Raw genomic sequence first — 13,909 nt, 5'->3', positions numbered from 1 at the left:
CCCCCCCCCCCCCCCCAGTTATCGACCCCTCCACCAAGGGAAATAGGTCCTTCCTATCCACTCTATCTAGGGCCCTCATAATTTTGTACACCTCAATCAAATCACCCCTCAGCCTCCTCTGTTCCAAGGAAAACAACCCCAGCCTATCCAATCTGTCACCATAGCTAAAATTCTCCAGTCCTGGCACCATCCCTCGAGTCTGTTTCTTTTTTAACCCAGTCTGTCTTAACTGGGGGTCTTCTATCCCTAACTCTACTCTTTCCCTAACCCCTAATGGGCTAGAGTCCTGCCTTTTTTTGTTCTGAATATTAAAAGTCTTGGTTCTCTGCTTCATGACTGTCTTCGCTACTCCCCCCTCTTCATTTGGCAGTGTCTTACACTATGGCCCTTGGTATCTCCCTCACCTTGCAGTAACTAGTCTAAATCATTGGATTTTACAGCACAGAAGGAGGCCATTCAGCCCATCGTGCCCGTGCCGGCACTTTGAAAGAGCTATCCAGTTAGTCCCACTCCCCCCTGCTCTTTCCCCGTAGCCCTGCAAATTTTTCCCCTTCAAATATTTATCCAATTCCATTTTGAAAGTTTCTTTTGAATCTGCTTCCACCGCCCTTTCAGGCCGTGCATTCCAGATCATAACAACTCGCTGCATTAAAAAAAAATTCTTATCTCCCCCTTGATTCTTTTGCCAATTATCTTAAATCTGTGTCCTCTGGTCACTGACCCCCCTGCCAGTGGAAAAGTTTCTCCTTATTTACTCTATCAAAACCCCTCATCATTTTTGAACACGATTAAACCTCCCCTTGAATCTTCTCTGCTCTAAGAAGAACAATCCCAGCTTCTCCAGTCTCTGCACAACTGCAGTCCCTCGTCCCTGGAATCTTGCTTCGCTCATATTCTGGTTCTAGAATTTGGCCTACCTTTTCCTCAACGCCTGTGAAGACTTGCCCAGGCCTCCCACGTATTATTGATGAGCTGGGCAGCCTTCAGAGCTCTGGGCTTCTGCATTTGACGTCGCAAGGGAGCCCGATAGTCCTGCTGGGAAATTCTAAGGGGGCCCTTGGCCCAAAGCTTATTAAACGCTGCTCCCTGCTGGCCATCCCGGGAATGTTTTCACAAGGAATGGCTTCCCTACAAGAGACGGCAGGTCGTTGAACCGGAGGAGGTCACAGGATCATAGGCCACAGAAGGAGGCCATTTGGCCCATCCGACCTGTGCCGGCTCTTTGAAAGAGCTATCCAATTAGTCCCACTCCCCATAGCCCTGCAGATTTTTTTTTACTTTCAAGTATTCATCCAATTCCCTTTTGAAAGTTATTATTGAATCTGCTTCCACCGCCCTTTCAGGCAGCGCATTTGCGAGTTAAAAACATTTCTCCTCATCTCCACCCTGGTTCATTAATCTGTGTAAATCTGTGTCTTTTGGTTACCGACCCTCCTGCCAGTGGAAAACAGGTCGAGTCATTTATTTCATGAAAATAACTTCCAGATCCAGACGGAGGAGAACGGAGAATGGCATTACTGTTTGGTTCCTATTGTTTTTGTTTCACCTCGCAGTTTTAACACTAACCCATTTTGGTGACTTCCTCTTGCATATATTTTTTTTTTACGTTACCGATCGGGAGCAGGACCCGTGTCTGATTGTTTGTTTTGCACCGTCCCTAAGCCAGGGGTGCTAAGGCCAATTGTAGCACCCGTAATACCACCCCGGTCGAGGCCAACGAGCTCAGTGTGGGGGATCGAACTCGGTGCTTTTCCCTGGTCTGTGTGGCTGAGCTCCTTTTTTAATTCTCTCCCTGTTGCCGATGTTTAGCTCCTTCCCGCGCCCCCAACTGTCCAGATCTCTCTTTGTTCCCGTTCCCCCCACCCCCGCCCCCCGCCCCCCCTGCACCGACGTTGCTACCTCTTCGCCAGGGTTGCGGTTCTACGGGTGCGGTTTTCCCCGCGGTGCCTCACCCAGGTGCTCATTCTCCCGGCGGGAGCCCCAAGCAGCGACTGTTGGCAGAGCGAGATCCGGGAGGCGAGCATCCTGCTTCTCCCCGGTACAGTCTCCCTCCCCCGCCGTCTTTCCTTTCCCCCACCTCCCCCGCGGGGCCCAAGTAGAGTTGTTTGTTGAAATATTAATAAATAATCTTAACGAGCAAACCACGAGCAGATAAAACCCGGTGCCAAATCGGCAGGTGGTTGTTGATTTTGTATCTTCGCCCTCTTCCCACGGAGAGGAGTGTGAAGTAGTGGAAGGATTCGCAGGCTGATTGACAGTCTGACAGGCCGCAACGTGAACACTCCTTCCGTGGCCGTAACCATCTTCATACCAGCCGACGGGGTGGTTTGTCCTCTACAGCGGGATGGTTTTATGGACTCCTACAACCCATGCGATGATGGCCGGGAAGTTGGGTGGGGGGCGGGGGCATTCAGTACAGTTTGATGGAGCAGAACAACCTTCGTTCAGGATGATATCGATGCTGTGACTTTTTCTCTTCCAGCTGCTGCTATAGTCGTTCCCTGCCTGTCTGCCCTGGTGTCGGGATACGGTAAGTCTGGATAATGTCTGCGCGCTTTAGACCTGGTCCAAACTATCCGCCACTTTTGAGTGCTTTGAACATGGGAGTGGAGAAGGGACAACTCTCATCCCACTGGTTTGTCTCAAAGTTTAAAAAAAAAATCCGATGCACCACTAGAATAGAATCATAGAAGTTTACAACATGGAAACAGGCCCTTCGGCCCAACATGTCCATGTCGCCCAGTTTATACCACTAAGCTAGTCCCAATTGCCTGCACTTGGCCCATATCCCTCTATACCCATCTTACCCAAATGCTTTTTAAAAGACAAAATTGTACCCGCCTCTACTACTGCCTCTGGCAGCTCGTTCCAGACACTCACCACCCTTTGAGTGAAACAATTGCCCCTCTGGACCCTTTTGTATCTCTTCCCCTCTCACCTTAAATCTATGCCCCCTCGTTATAGACTCCCCTACCTTTGGGAAAAGATTTTGACTATCTACCTTATCTGTGCCCCTCATTATTTTATAGACTTCTATAAGATCACCCCTCAACCTCCTACTCTCCAGGGAAAAAAGTCTCAGTCTATCTAACCTCTCCCTATAAGTCAAACCATCAAGTCCCGGTAGCATCCTAGTAAATCTTTTCTGCACTCTTTCTAGTTTAATAATATCCTTTCTATAATAGGGTGACCAGAACTGTACACAGTATTCCAAGTGTGGCCTAACTAATGTCTTGTACAACTTCGACAAGACATCCCAACTCCTGTATTCGGTGTTCTGACCAATGAAACCAAGCATGCCGAATGCCTTCTTCACCACCCTATCCACCTGTGACTCCACTTTCAAGGAGCTATGAACCTGTACTCCTAGATCTCTTTGTTCTATCACTCTATCCCTCGTACTCCGCAGTTGCTTTCCCTGACAAATATCTATCCGTCTCCTCCTTGAATTTGCTGATACTACCCTCCTTCACTCACCCCCTGGCTTCTACACATTTACTACCCCTGTGTGTGAAGTAGTTAACTCTAAACCTGTCTGTTCTGAGCTCGAGTCTGTGCCCAAGTTACAGACATCATCATTATGGTAAATGTGCTTTTAGGGTTTGGGTTTTTTTTCTGAATTGTTTACAGTCTTGACTACCTCAATACGTTCACCCTGCAGCCATCTTCTCTCTCTCCGGCGTAAACACCCCCCACTCCTCCGTTTCTGCAGCCTCCCCTCATAATATTAAAGATTATCACCGGAAACCCCGCCCCCGGAGACGGGCTTAAACGGGGTTTCCGGTGAAGTTACGGTGACCGCCGGGGGAGAAACCCCCTGAGGAAACTCCCGGTGTAATTTTCTTTGTTTCCAGATCAAAAAAATCCAGATTAAAAAATGAAACTTTTAAGTTGCGGTGTTGTTCCGGTAGAGATAAGAGAGGAAATTGAGACGAAGGCAGATGGTCAAATTCTGGACCTAGTCATTCGTGGGATGTGGGCGTCGCTGGCAAGGCCGGTCATTATTGACCATCCCTAGTTGCCCAGGGAGGGTGGCGGTGGGCCTCCTCCTTCTTGAACCATTGCAATTTTCTTTGATACCTCAATGCGTCTCTCATTTGCCTCTTTCAAGGCTGAAGAGGTTTCTCCAGTCTTCCCTCTGACACCATCGATCAGCCTCCGAGCTCCTCTCTGTACCACCTCCGTGGATTGAAGGTTTCCCCCGTGTGTCTCTGTGGGGGAAAAAAAAAATTAGAGCTCGGCCATTCAGGGGGTGATGTCGGGAAGCTCTTCTTCACATAAAGGGGAGTGGAAATCTGGAACTCTCTTCCCCCCAAAAAGCTGTTGAGGCTGCGGGTCAATTGAAAATTTCAAAACTGAGTTTAATAGGTTTTTGTTAGGTAAGGATATTAAAGGTTATGGAACCAAGGTGGGTAAATGCAGTTAAGAGACAGATCAGCCATGATCTAACTGAATGGCAGAGCAGGCTCGAGGGGCTGAATGGCCTACTCCTGTTCCTATGTCTCATCTGGTATGGACACACACAGTTGGAGGAAATGAACCAGTTCTGGTGTACCTGAGTACAATCCAGCCAACCCTGTTGGAGGTACACGTGCACATCGGCTGAAGACAAGATAGAGCTGACATGCGATGCCTCCTGCAGTTGAATATCCTGCCGGTGCTCCCTGTCAAGAATGGCAACTTAGGTGAGGTACCAGAGGACCACTGGAATTGCGTCGCAGGAAAGAAAGAGCCTGCATTTACACAGCACCCTGGATGGGTCTTTAGCACATCCTAAACCACTTCACAGCCGTTGAATTCCTGTTGTGTAGGCAAACGCAGCGGCCGATCGCGGTACCACAAACACCAGTCAGGTTAACGACCAGCTCATCTGGTTTGGTGATGTTGGTCGAGGGATGAAACCGGCCAGGATACCTAGAGTCTTTGGGGGGGGTGGGGGGGGAGAAAAGGTGCTGTCGGATTTCTCCCGTCCACCTGATCCGGCGGACGGGGCCTCGGTTTGCCGTCTCACCCAACGGGGGAGCCTTCCGACAGCGCAGCGCTCCCTCCGCACTGTGGTGGAGCGTCGGCCGAGATTACGTACTCGGAGTCAGTCGCGGGGTTTGAACCCACGACCTTCTGACTCGAGGCGTGTCTGTGCTCTGACCATTTGAGCCAAGGCTGACAGTTAAGAAGGGACCAATGCCTACAGTAGAGGAGGAGGAGGAGGAGGAGGTCGAGAAAATTGGTAGGGAGGGGGGAGAAAAAAGGAGGAAGAAAACTAAAAATTAAAAAGAAAATAATTGCGCAAGGCTTCTGCTTATTTCAGGTGCAGCTAATCAAAAAGGGACCGTGATGGGAATTCTTCGCAGTTTAGGAGCTCTGGCCCGAGCTTTGGGACCAATCGTGGCAGCTACAGGTGAGGATATATATATATATATAAGATTAATTTGTAAAGATCAATCAGTTTTATTATTAAAGGTGAAAATCCTGTTGATATAGTTAGATGAAGTCGGGAGGGAGGAGGCTCGTGTGGAGCATAAACACCGGCATTCTATGTAATGTCAACATGAGTCCAAAATGAGATTTCATTAATATTACTGGAGGGGAATTTTAGCTTCAATACAATATTGGAAAATGTGAGGTTATGCACTTTGGCAGGAAAAATCAGAGAGCAAGTTATTATCTTAATGGCGTGAAACTGGAAAGTACTGCAGTACAAAGGGATCTGGGGGTCCTAGTGCAAGAAAATCAAAAGGTTAGTATGCAGGTGCAGCAGGTGATCAAGGCGGCCAACTGAATGTTGGCTTTTATTGCTAGGGGGATAGAATATAAAAACAGGGAGGTATTGCTGCAGTTATATAAGGTATTGGTGAGACCGCACCTGGAATACTGCATAGAGTTTTGGTGTCCATACTTAAGAAAAGACATACTTGCTCTCGAGGCAGTACAAAGAAGGTTCACTCGGTTAATCCCGGGGATGAGGGGGTGGACATATGAGGAGAGGTTGAGTAGATTGGGACTCTACTCATTGGAGTTCAGAAGAATGAGAGGCGATCTTATTGAAACATATAAGATTGTGAAGAGGCTTGATCGGGTGGATGTGGTAAGGATGTTCCCAAGGATGGGTGAAACTAGAACTAGGGGGCATAATCTTAGAATAAGGGGCTGCTCTTTCAAAACTGAGATGAGGAGAAACTTCTTCACTCAGAGGGTAGTAGGTCTGTGGAATTTGCTGCCCCAGGAAGCTGTGGAAGCTACATCATTTAAAACAGTTTTAAAACAGAAATAGACAGTTTCCTAGAAGTAAAGGGAATTAGGGGTTACGGGGAGCGGGCAGGAAATTGGATATGAATTTAGATTTGAGGTTTGGATCAGATCAGCCATGATCTTATTGAATGGCGGAGCAGGCTCGAGGGGCCGATTGGCCTACTCCTACTCCTATTCCTTATGTAAGATATGGTGGTTAAATAGGGTTAAGAACATAAGAAATAGAAGCAGTAGGCTGTATGGCCCCTCGAGCCTGCTCCGCCATTCAATCAGATCATGGCTGATGTTCGACCTCAACTCCACTTTCCCACCCTATCCCCATATCCCTTGATTCCCTTAGTGCCCAAAAATCTATCCATCTCAACCTTGAATATATTCAACAACTGAGCAGCCACAGCCCTCTGGGGTAGAGAATTCCAAAGATTCACAACCCTCTGAGTGAAGAAATTTTCCCTCATCTCGGTCTGAAATGGCCGACCTCTTATCCTGAGACTATGACCCCCCCGCCCCCTGTTCCAAACTCTCCAGTTGAGGTTCAGATCGGCCATGATCTAATCAGGCCCGAGGGGCTGAATGGCCTACTCCTGTTCAACAACAGCTTGCATTTATACAGCGCCTTTAACGTAGTAAAAATGTCCTAAGGCACTTCACAGGAGCGTAATCAGACAAAATTTGACACTGAGCCACATAAAGGGATATTAGGGACAGGTGACCAAAAGCTTGGTCAAAGAGGTAGGTTTTAAGGAGCGTCTTAAAGGATGAGAGAGGGGCGGAGAGATTTTGGGAGGGAATCCCAGAATTTAAGGCCAAAGCTGCCAGTGGTGGAGCGAAGAAAATCGGGGATGTGCCAGAGGCCAGAATTGTTCCTATGCAATCTTCATAATTAATATATTTGACCTCATAAGAGATTGATTGTTCCCAAGGTGAAGATTACTTTTGGGGATAATTTTACAAGCACTGTGTGTTTTATTATTTAGTTGAATTATTTTACTTTCTTGCTTTGAGAAGGTAAATCAGTTAGTGAAAAAAACCCCCCAAATATGATCACATTCACAGCGTTGTCTATTGACCAAAGTGCTTTTAATTCCAATTTCCATGCAGTCCTCAGTATTATACAAGCTGCACAAATGTTAGCTAAGTGTGAAAGGAATCCCTTTTTATCTCCCAACACCTGTAACTCCAAAGGGAAGTCGTGAGGGCTGCAATAGCGCAGGAACATTTAAAATAAAGATAAGGAATGCCGCTCTGAAGTCAGCCAGATTGCGATCTTCCTGATTAAATTGGGCTGGTTGGGAGGTGTGATGATTTTGTGCTGCAGCAGATGGGAGGCGAGATACTGAAGAGATTGAACGGTCTTGCGTTGTGCTTGCAGTTTACTGGTTGGTGGGGGCAGAGGTGTGTTTCACCGCCACCAGCGTCGCCTTCCTCCTCCCGCTCGCACTTCTCACAATTCCCAAAGCGAAGAAAACGCAGTGAGGACCAGAAGAAGCAAAGTGTGGCCCACGTAAAACTTAAAAGGAGGACGACGCTGGATTCTGGAGTACCCGAACACACAGCAAGCCGAGTTTTTAAAAAAAATCTGTAATAGTAGATGGTCGTATTTACTTAACCCTAGTTGGGAATTTCACAGCAAATGAACATCTGGAAAACTATGTCTGTTCAAAAAAGAAATGTGATATTTAATGTGTAGCTTAATATTGGGAATATGGGGACTGGTTCTATATAGTAAGTGACTTGACTGAACTGAATCATATACTGTTGAGAGTTTAAAAAAAAAACTTTTTCCTCTTGCTGGGCAACTTTTGTGGGTTATTTATCCTACCTCCTCGGGTGGGATTCTGTTTTCGAGGCTTGGCGTTAGGGATGCTTGATTTGAAAGGTTAGATGGTGCAGTGGGTCAGACACCAACCTTTCACTTCTGGGACCTGTGGTCACTTTTGGCTCATGCTGGTGGACTGAAAGTTTCCTGTCTGTTGGCTGCAGGCATGCCACTTGAGGTGAGGTTGGAACCCGTCTCAGCCCAGTTGCTACTGGCTATGAGCACACAGCACAAAATTTCCCCCTAATTCAGCACTGGTCTCACTCAGAGGGGCCACAGCAGTGGCAAGTATGGTGATGCAGTAAGGGCTGCTCTTGTGAGGTTGGGGCTGAGGCCCGTTGTTAGGGCAGAGTAGAGGGCGCTTTACTCCACATCTAATTATTGCTATTCCTAACCTGGGAGTTCTTGATGAATTAAAAAAAATCAGGAGGAAAAGATGTTTATTCAGAAAAAAAAATGTTTTGACTCTCCCTCTGATTTTTTTAATTTAAATCTTCTCCCTCCTCTTCAGGAAGTTCCTCCTTTCTTCCTTTCCAGTAAGTCTCCTCCCTCTTGCAGTTGCCTCTGACATCACTGGTCAAGATTGGGAACTAACAAATCACTTCCACCTGTAGCAACTTTCAGCTTTTATACTCAAAGGTTCCCACTCACTGGAATGACAATTTACTGATGATGTTCAATACTCATGTCTTCTGACAGATAATACAGGATTTTAGAATCCAAATAACTGAATAAGCACTCCTACCAAGGATCAAAGAAAGGCAGACAGGAATCTACCAGAGAGGGAAAACATTTACTAAATCACTGTGGAGTCATTTGAAGGAATCGAGCATCAGTCAGTGTGAACTATGCTTGATTCCTTTGGATGACTGTAGTGCTTTGGCAAATTTGTTCCTTCGTCTTATGAATACATTGCCTACTAGCTGGGGAACCGTTTCATAACTGTCCGTTGCTGCCATACTCATTCATGTCTGAGGAACAAACCTGGGATCATTCTGATGTGTAGGCCTCAGCTAAATGTGTCTCTTCAGGTGTCAGTCTTGGCTCAGTGGTAGCACTCTCATCTGAATCAGAAGCTTGTGGATTCAAGCCTTACTCCAGAGACTTGAGCACATAATCTAGGTTGGCACTCCAGGGCATTACTGAGGGAGTGTTGCACAGTCATCTTTCGCCCCGCCATTAGCAGCCGTGCCTTCGGCTGCCTAGGCCCTAAGCTCTAGAATTCCCTCCCTCAACCTCTCTACCTCCGTTAACACCCTCCTTAATACCTACCTCTTTGACCAAGCTTTTAGTCACCCTTTCGAATCACTCCTTCTTTGGCTTGGTGTCGATTGTGCCTCAGTGAAGCGCCTTGGAACGTTTTCCTATGTTAAAGGCGCTATATAAATGCAAGTTGTTGTTTCTTAACTCTGTTAGTTGATGGCGAAAACAATACCAAAGAAAGATCAGGTATGGAGTAAGTGGTTTGGCACGGCATAACCTCCTGCAACAAATCTGGTGAATTTCAGAATACCGCAATTTTACATGCGAAAGCCCCGGAGGCAGTAGAAATACTGGTTTCTGAGTGAAAATAAATCATTTGTCCTAATTAGGAATAATCCTAAAACCTAGTCGTGCCCAGCTGGCAAATCAGCCATTACTGTTTTCATATTAATTGAAATGTTCACTTTAAAAAGAAATCTGGATATATTTTGTTATGTAACTAGTCTATATTGCTGTATTCTGGTACTATCAACTGAAGTAACACAGTTGCATTGTTTTGTACACAATTTCAAATAAACTTTTACCCATTTTACTTCTTTATTTACAAGAAAGTTGCCTTCACAAGAGAGAGGGGAGGAGGGCCATCCTACCTCATCCATCCAGAACCTATACTCTTATCCTCCCCTTCCTCCAATCATAGCATCAAACTGTTTCTTAAATGATTCCAAGTTCTAAATTTGTGTCTCATTCGTTTTAACCGGTGTCCCATTCTCCTGCGTCCTCTTGTTTTAACTCGTGTTCTCTTCTTGTAAACACAATCCCCAACTCTTGTTTTAACCGGTGTCTCCTTGTCTTGTCTTCGGTTCTCCTGTTTTAACTTACCCCTTCTTGTATCCTCTTGTTTTAATCTGTATCCCCTTATCTTGTATCCTCCTGTTTTAACCTGCATCCCCATGACTTGCATCCTCCTGTTTTAACCTGTAGCCTCTTGTCTTGTATGCTCCTGTTTTAACCTGTATCCCTTTGTCCTGTATCGTCCTGTTTTAACCTGCATCCCCCTGTTTCGAGCTGTTTCTCCTTGCCTTGTGTCCTCTTGTTTTAATTTGTGTCACTTACACTGGCATAGTTTAAACATAATTAAAAATAGGAATGCACCACAAGTCAATCGGCACCCATTAAAACTATTGTTTTCTCTTGGACGCTGCTCTACGTGTAGTGCTTTACCTGACTGTTTTAATTTCATATTTCCAGCATTTACAAATTTTCTCTCCATGTCTGACTTTAGTTATAAATGGAAAATCCAGGGCTCACGTCGTTAAATTTAGTAACACAGTGTGTACTCGTTAACGTATCAAGGCACGTGAGGCTCTGAGTGATGAGAAAAACAACACTCGGTGGAGTCACAAGGAGAGTGATTGAGGTTCTAGTTGTCTGGGAAAGTTGATGTTATTTACCTGCCTCTTGCTCTGTTACCAACTGCCATGGTGGGATTGGAACTCACATTCTCTGGATTACTAGCCCAGTAACATAACCATTGCACTACACTACTTACTGTCTTACTCCCTCCTCCAGGTTAAGGGCCCCAGGGAGGGAGGTGCCCTTCCAGAAAGCGGAGGATCGTGGCCTATGCTGTCCCCTCGCATCGGGAGGGGGCTGCTTTAACAATTTCTGGCGGGGGGGGGGGGGGCCTTGGGCCTTTACCCTTAGTGGGGCCGACTTGCACCCTTCAGGAGGCTGGTAAACCTCATCTAACTGGGCGTATCAGCCTCCAAACTTATGCTGGGTCCAACGAGGTTGCGGAAGCGGGAACTTCTAGTGTAGGGAGCCCTTGCCCCACTAAAGCAGGGACCACCTTGGGGTAGGACAGAGGGCACCCCCCAGAAACTACCCACACAGGCCGGGACCAGACATATCCGGCTTATTTTCTGCACCTTCCCTTTGCACTCCTGCTGGAGGTACACCAGGAATGCACCTGAAGGCCTGCGAGTTTTCAGAGCCTGTCTTTCCTCTCTACAGATGGGAACAGACTTTCCACCATCTACAAGGGACAAGTCAGGAGTGCGATGGAATACTCTCCACTTACCTGGATGAGTGCAGCTCCAACAACACTCAAGAAGCTCGACACCATCCAAGATAAAGCAGCCCGCTTGATTGGCACCCCATCCACCACCCTAAACATTCACTCCCTTCACCACCGGCGCACTGTGGCTGCAGTGTGCACCATCCACAGGATGCACTGCAGCAACTCGCCAAGGCTTCTTCGACAGCACCTCCCAAACCCGTGACCTCTACCACCTAGAAGGACAAGAGCAGCAGGCGCATGGGAACAACACCACCTGCACGTTCCCCTCCAAGTCACACACCATCCCGACTTGGAAATATATCGCCGTTCCTTCATTGTCGCTGGGTCAAAATCCTGGAACTCCCTTCCTAACAGCACTGTGGGAGAACCGTCACCACACGGACTGCAGCGGTTCAAGAAGGCGGCTCACCACCACCTTCTCGAGGGCAATTAGGGATGGGCAATAAATGCTGGCCTCACCAGCGACGCCCACATCCCGTGAACAAATTTAAAAAAAGACCTGCTATGCATTCCCAGCTTCTGTTTTTATTTCAGGTTTCCAGTTTATCTTTTTTAAATCTGTTACAAGGCAGAAAGTTAAATCCATAGCTGTTTTCCCTCAGCTCAAAGTAGCTGCTTTAGAGCAGCACTGGCACAGGTCTTGGAACAGGACGCCTATGGTATCAGTGCACGGCCCATGAACAGAAATAGAGAGACTGCCAGTGATCAGTAATGTTACTGCCTTGAGTAAAGTAAACATTACTGCACAGTAAGGTTTAAAGAAAGGGTTTTATTTGTGGATGAAACTCAAAAATGTTACAATGAAACTTTAAAAAAAAACAAACAAAATTAGATAATGATTTTTTTCTTCATAAAAGTGTAATAAATCTTTTACTTCATGTAGTGATACAAAGAATTGGAAAGATTGAATAAAAATCAAAGAGTTTACAAATCTTTTGTATAAGTGGAGAGCATAATTAAGAACTGAAACAAGAGTCAAAACTGGAGTAATTAGCAGATGGCATGTGGTTATTATTTAAGTCTGGCAATTATAACTGATTAGCAAAAACAAAAAGGTACTTAAAATTGCTTAGTGTACAGAAGTCATACAAGGGTAAAATACAAGCGGAAAGCCAGCGATGCCATGCAGTCCTCATTACACACCTTATTTGCAAATTATACTCTCTTGCCTTTTATTTTTGCAGCCAATTCCACTACGGCCCCGCCTCAACCCACCAGCAGACCTACTTCGAAAGGGTAAGGCAGCAGCTGGACCTCAACACATGGACTGTGTCGTCACATCTCCAGCGTGCTATGAACATTACATAGATACCGAACCAAGGCTTCCCACTGGGAATGGAGGAATTTCAGCCAGAGGCTACAGGCAGTGCTGCCTGAATCTTCCACTGTACAAGGCAGGGGGTTACCTCCGAATGGTGTAACTTATATACACCGTTATCTCACGAGTAGATGTCGTAGGATTCCATTAACCCAATGTTATATGCAGGTTTAAAAAAAAACTTATTTCCTCGTTACATTTATTTGAACAACTTGGTTTATCAGATTTCAGAGAGGGTGGGGGGGTGGGTGGTGGGTGGGGAGGAGGAGAAACACAGATCATGGGTTTTAATTATCACAGAGCAGCATGACATTCCCATGATGCAGGATATGGAAAACACTTCAGAACGTTCAGCAGAGACTTGCTCCACTCCCTGTTCAAATCACTGGGGGCTGCTGTTCATACAGCAAAGAATGCTGGTGACGGGATGGATAACGCAGCACATACATGACACATTCAAAGAAGCTGCCTAATTAAAAACAGGTCTTAGTGGATATTTTTCTCGGTGCATTGTTCACATTGTAGGGTTTATGAAAAGCTTTGTTCCCTCCATTAATAACGGTGAAGGGCCCTGGCGCAGGGTAAAAATGCAACGGCTCCTTTCTATCCCAACTCCTCGGTTTGATTTCAAACGATTCTTAAAGTGATACAGTAACCCTTCTGTTGCCGAATTTAGGCTGTACTTCAAAACGATATACATATAAAAAAAAACAGGACACAACATATGTCGGCCACTCCACAGAATTTCTGTAGTTAAAACAAGACATCCTTTAAATTCCACTGAACATCAATTTTGCCTACATAACAATCACTGCACTTCAAAGTAATTAACTGTATGTGAAGCTCTTGGGAAGGTTTCTCAGAGATGCGATAGAGCACTATATAAATGCAAGTCTTACTTTCGATTTATATACGACTCCAGCATTAAAGCACAACTCAAAGTACCGCCATTTGCCATCACCTTTATCTAAACTGTATTTTACTAACAGAAGAGTATGTTGTGTACTTATTTTTTTGGTCCTTTCAGACAGCCGCACAATGCTCTTGGACTGATGTGGCTAGCAATGGGGGGGGTGGGGGGGAGGGGTGAATGAGTCACCAGATCCCAACAACCAGTTTGAGTTAGGCTCTTGAACTAGTTGCTGAGGGATGCACGAAAGCAGCGCTGGGGTCATGCCCATGGTCTTGCTTAGAGGAGGTACCCAAAGCTGGGAAACTCACGGTGTGATGATTCACA

At 46.1% G+C, this 13,909-nt stretch overlaps 1 protein-coding gene across 2 annotated transcripts in view; it reads left to right on the top strand.

Annotated features, from left to right (window-relative positions):
• Positions 1-9,863, top strand: part of mfsd10 (major facilitator superfamily domain containing 10) — a 50,976-nt gene extending 41,113 nt beyond the window's left edge. For both annotated transcript variants that reach the window (XM_067982432.1, XM_067982431.1), the window contains exons 12-14: positions 2,483-2,530; positions 5,309-5,398; positions 7,622-9,863. In XM_067982432.1, coding sequence (XP_067838533.1) covers positions 2,483-2,530; positions 5,309-5,398; positions 7,622-7,725 — 242 coding nt within the window. In that variant the 3' untranslated portion in view covers positions 7,726-9,863. The remainder of the gene's footprint in view (positions 1-2,482; positions 2,531-5,308; positions 5,399-7,621) is intronic.
• Positions 9,864-13,909: the final 4,046 nt, after the last annotated feature.

Source organism: Heptranchias perlo, chromosome 4 (genome assembly GCF_035084215.1).
Source record: "Heptranchias perlo isolate sHepPer1 chromosome 4, sHepPer1.hap1, whole genome shotgun sequence".
NCBI lineage: Eukaryota > Metazoa > Chordata > Chondrichthyes > Hexanchiformes > Hexanchidae > Heptranchias > Heptranchias perlo.
This window is presented reverse-complemented; position numbering and strand designations above follow the sequence as displayed.